This window comes from Mandrillus leucophaeus, unplaced genomic scaffold (assembly GCF_000951045.1).
Source record: "Mandrillus leucophaeus isolate KB7577 unplaced genomic scaffold, Mleu.le_1.0 Scaffold1, whole genome shotgun sequence".
NCBI classification, from domain to species: Eukaryota; Metazoa; Chordata; class Mammalia; order Primates; family Cercopithecidae; genus Mandrillus; species Mandrillus leucophaeus.
Window position 1 is genome coordinate 13,889,914 of NW_012098097.1, and position 4,633 is coordinate 13,894,546.

The following is a 4,633-nucleotide window of genomic DNA, read 5'->3' on the forward strand; positions in this document are numbered from 1 at the left end:
AGTGCAGTGGCGCAATCTCGGCTCACTGCAAGCTCCGCCTCCCAGGTTCACACCATTCTCCTGCCTCAGCCTCCCGAGTAGCTGGGACTACAGGTGCCCTCCACCGCGCCCAGCTAGTTTTTTGTATTTTTAGCAGAGACGTGCTTTCACTGTGTTAGCCAGGATGGTCTCGATCTCCTGACCTCGTGATCTGCCCGCCTTGGCCTCCCAAAGTGCTGGGATTACAGGCGTGAGCCCCTGTGCCAGCCAGCCCTTTGCCTTTAATCATGGCATTTGTTGTTTGTTTTTAATTTGTTACTTCTCATTTAGAAATTATTTCAAATATATATTTTTAAATCACACAAATAAAAACAGTACAAAGAATACCCACCTACCCTTGCTTTATCATTTATACCTTTACTCTCTCATGGCCCTTTACCCCCACCAAACCCTTCAATGTCTGCTTCCTGAAAATAAGCACGTAGTCCTGTATAGCCACAGTGCAGTTCTCAACTTCAGTCTTTTTGGTATGGACACCCTGTTTTTATCCAATCCTTCTGCATTCCGGTTTTATCATCTGTCCCAGTGACCCCTTCACAGCCTTCCCCCCAGCCCAGGGTCGGGCCCTGCATTCCGCCGTTCCTCTCTTTATCCTCCTTGCCTTTGTTTGGGAACAGCCCACAGCCTTTCTTTGTCTATTACGAGATGGCCCCCTTTAAAGCCCTCACCCCTTCCCTTCGATGATAGATGGCCTCTCATTTGGGGGTTTGTCTTGTGTTTCCCACGTGTAGACAGAAGTTATGTTCTTTGGCCAGGACCCTGCACAGGGGCTGCTGGCCTGACTCAGGGCATCCCCTGAGAGCTCTCGAGGTCCTGTTGCCCCTCACAGGCGATGTCACCCTCCACCACTTGCCAAGGTGCAGCCCAGTTGCTCTACTGCAGAATCGCTCTTTCTTTTCTTCCCTGCAACTGATAAGCATCTCGGGTGTGGGGCGCTGAGACCAGCACGCGCCATGCTCCTGGGGGACATTTCCTGGGACGTTGCTGTGGGGACTCTGGCAGGAGCTGGTCTCTACCCTGGGGGTTGTGAATAATGACCATGCCAGTGCCCCACTTTGCTGCTGCCCATGGCCTCTGCCTTCCCTTCTCCCGTGGCTGACTCTGTTCTTGGCGCAGTTCATGGGTTCCTACTCTGCAGGGGTCTGACCTCTCACTGTCCTTAATGATTCTGGTCTCAAATGGACCCAGATGTGACCCATGGAGCCCTCAACCAGCTCCATGTCCTGAGACAGGTCCCTTGTCTGTGGAGCACCAACTTCTTATCTGGCCTCACAAGATATTACAGGATCATCTTGTACCCAGCCTACCCCAAATCCAGGCTCAGCCCATTCTCTGAGGGCCCCACTTCCTTTTTTTCTTTTTGTTTTTTGGTTTGTTTTTGTGAGACGGAGTCTCGCTCTACCACCCAAGCTGGAGTGCAGTGGCGCCATCTCAGCCCACTGCAACCTCCGTCTCCCGGGTTCAATCAATTCTCCTGCCTCAGCCTCCTGAGCAGCTGGGATTATAGGCGAGCAGCACCACGCCTGGCTAATTTTTTGTATTTTTAGTAGAGACGGGGTTTCACCATGTTGGCCAGGCTGGTCTCACACTCCTGACCTCAGGCGATCTGCCCACCTCAGTCTCCCAAAGTGCTGGGATTACAGGCATGAGCCACAGCTCCTGGACTCCTGTCTCCTTTTAGAGAACAAGATCTGGGCGTAGGTGTGCCCATCACTACTGGGGTGTCTGCTTCTCAGCCCTTTCAGGGAACAGAGCTAGGAAACACACATACACGTTTGGAAATATACATATACATACGCACATACATACTTGTCTGTGTACACTCACATACTCATATGCATGGAAGTATACATACAGTTCACATGCATACTTCAGAAATCTTGTGTTCTCACCCATACCTCTAATTCCAACCCATGCCCCGTGGCTTTTTCTTGCCTTCTCCCGTTCCGTATGTGTGTGTTCCTTCCCCAGTGGGAACCCTGCTCCCAGCGTGACCAGCACATTCCGCCATGCTCAGTCCTGCAGTACATCTCACATCGCTTCAGAATCGCTCTGCCCATACCACTGCCATTAACAACCCCACTCAGATGAGCACTGGATTTGTTTGTAATTCACCTCCCCCCACCACCCAGTCTTGCTCAAGGCTGAGGGTTTGTAATCAAACGCCGTGTTTGTGAGTCACTGTAGTTTCGCTCTCTCTGTCCTTGTCTGTCAGTCTCTCTCTTCATTGTGGTTATGGCGTCTGTGGGAAATAGAATTCGGTTCATTTGTTCTGGTTCACTTTCAGTCTCATGTTTTCCTGTTCCCTTCCAACTCTGACTTGATTTTACTTTTGGAATCTGTAGACTGTGACGTGCCCAGCCCAGCTGGACCATTGCAGGAGCTGGGTACTTGCGAACTGAGAATGTGCTAAGTGGGTGTCGGGAGGGGAATGTCCAGGTGGAAAGGTCCTTCTTGGCCACAGCCCAGGGGTGAACACCAGCACCCACCCTGACATACAGACTTCCCGGGCTTGCCTCATGGGAAAAGTCCTGCCTCCCCAGGGCTGCCACACCCAGGATGGGAAGAGGCCGGACCCATTGCTCAAGCTCCGAGTTTCTGCTGTCCAGAGGAAGGAGGCCAGCAGGACCTGGTGGGACAGTCCTGGAAGGCCAGGGCCCTGCACACAGATTGCAAATCAGTACAGGGGCTTTACTGTCTGAATAGCCCCAGTCCCACGTTCCCAGGCACATCTACCCCATCCGACCTGGCTTTCCTCTCTCTCACTTCTTACTGATTCCCATGACGCCAAATTCCCTTTATTGATGTATTTAGAAGAATATGGACAAGCAGGGAAGCCGGGGAGCATGCTGTGGCCATCACTGCCGGCTGTTCAGCTGTAGAGATCCAGGAGCTGGTTATCAAGGCCTCTTGGTCTATTCCTGGGACCCTAACCCTGCATGGAGTTCAACCATGGTGCCTCATCTACACAACAGAGCTGAAAGGCCTCTGTCCTCCCAGCCCCAGACGAATATTTGGGACTATTCATTAGGTGAACCCTTTTGTGGGTTTTTCAGTCTCAAGGCCGGAAGCCTCCTGAGTGTGAAAAGCATCATCAGGAGGAAGGGTGAGAAATCCACCCAGCTCCTGGTCAGGGGAGAAGCTGTTTCCATTGCCCTTCCTGTCGCCTCCCCCCTGCACAGCTGTATCTACTGAGGCAGGAGCTGCAGCGAGTCAACGTGGTTTCCTCCTGCGAGCTGGAACTGCAAGAGCAGTCCCTGAGGACGGCCAGCGACCAGGAGTCCGCGGACGAGGAGCTGAACCGCCTGAAGGAGGAGAATGAGAAACTGCGCTCGCTGACTTTCAGCCTGGTAGGTTCCGGTCCCCCGGGCGGAGAGCAGCCTCCTGCCTTGGGAGCTTGGCCCCAGGCTGTGGGGTTTCTGGCAGATGGTTTAATTAAGGTGAGGCGAAGGACAGGAGGTGAAATTCGGTGACTCTTCTCACCCACTTTCCCTTTACCTCCTTCCTTCCTGCTGTTCCCCAGACCCCAAAATTGGCACAATTAAAAGCTGCTGGAACCAGTATTAAAAGCTGGAACTGGGCACAGTGGCTCTTTCCTGTAATCCCAGCACTTGGGAGGCCGAGATGGGCGGATAGCTTGAGCTCAGGAGTTCAAGACCAGCCTGGGCCACGTGGCGAGACCCCATCTCTACAAAAAATACAAGAAGTAGCCGGGCATGGTGGCGCACACCTGTGGTCCCAGCTACTCAGGAGGCTGAGATGGGAGGATCGCTTGACCCTGATAGTTTCAGGCTGCAGGGGGCTGAGATCACGGCACTGCACTCCAGCCTGGGCGACAGAGGGAGACCCTGTTTCAAACAAATGAAAACGAAAGCCGCTGGAGGTGCATCACAATGCCCCGCTCGGTGGGTTTACTGCAGCCACTGTGTTTTGGAGGGGACTTGGCCAATTGTAAAACATGGGATTCGTGTTAAGGATGGGGAGAAAGAAACCTTTCTGCCTGGAAAGATTCCGCCCTCTGGGCCTCATGTGCACGGGAGAGAGGGTGGCTCTGAAGCAGAGCAGTGAGTGAGCAATGACCCTCGGCTTCTCCTCCTCGCCCCTCTCAGTAGATTAGTATTGAGATATTCCTTCCACAAGCATTCACTGGGCCCGGTGCACCGGCCCTCCTGCAGCCTGGATTGTGTCCCTGTTTATTAGCTGCTTCCTGGGAAGTGAGTGTCAGAGGGAACAACCCGTCTGCTGGTTTCTCCCTCGCCGCGGAACTGCCGGGAGATCTGCTGAAGGAGAAGGCTGACCTGGTAAAGGGAGGAATCGGTGTCCTGAGAGGTCGCCAGCTTCCTGCGTTCCTTTCTCCTTGGACGTGAATGTGCACGTTTTCCAGGCGTGGTGGGTGGCTCTTCCGTGGCTTCTCCCCGCCCAGTGTACAGTAGTGAGACTGCGTCCGTCCACACACCTGACCGTGAAGTTGCCGCCGTCTCCTTGGGATTCTGCTTGCCTAGGGCAGGCCTCTGGGGAAGCCAGCACCCCAAAATGACCTCTCTCTGCCCCAGGCGGAGAAGGACATTCTGGAGCAGAGCCTGGACGAGGCGCG

At 53.8% G+C, this 4,633-nt stretch overlaps 1 protein-coding gene across 1 annotated transcript in view; it reads left to right on the forward strand.

The window, feature by feature from the left end:
* CARD14 (caspase recruitment domain family, member 14) overlaps positions 1-4,633 on the forward strand; it is a 40,748-nt gene that overhangs the window by 7,046 nt on the left and 29,069 nt on the right. The window contains exon 5 of the mRNA XM_011967323.1: positions 3,222-3,389. Coding sequence (XP_011822713.1) covers positions 3,222-3,389 — 168 coding nt within the window. The remainder of the gene's footprint in view (positions 1-3,221; positions 3,390-4,633) is intronic.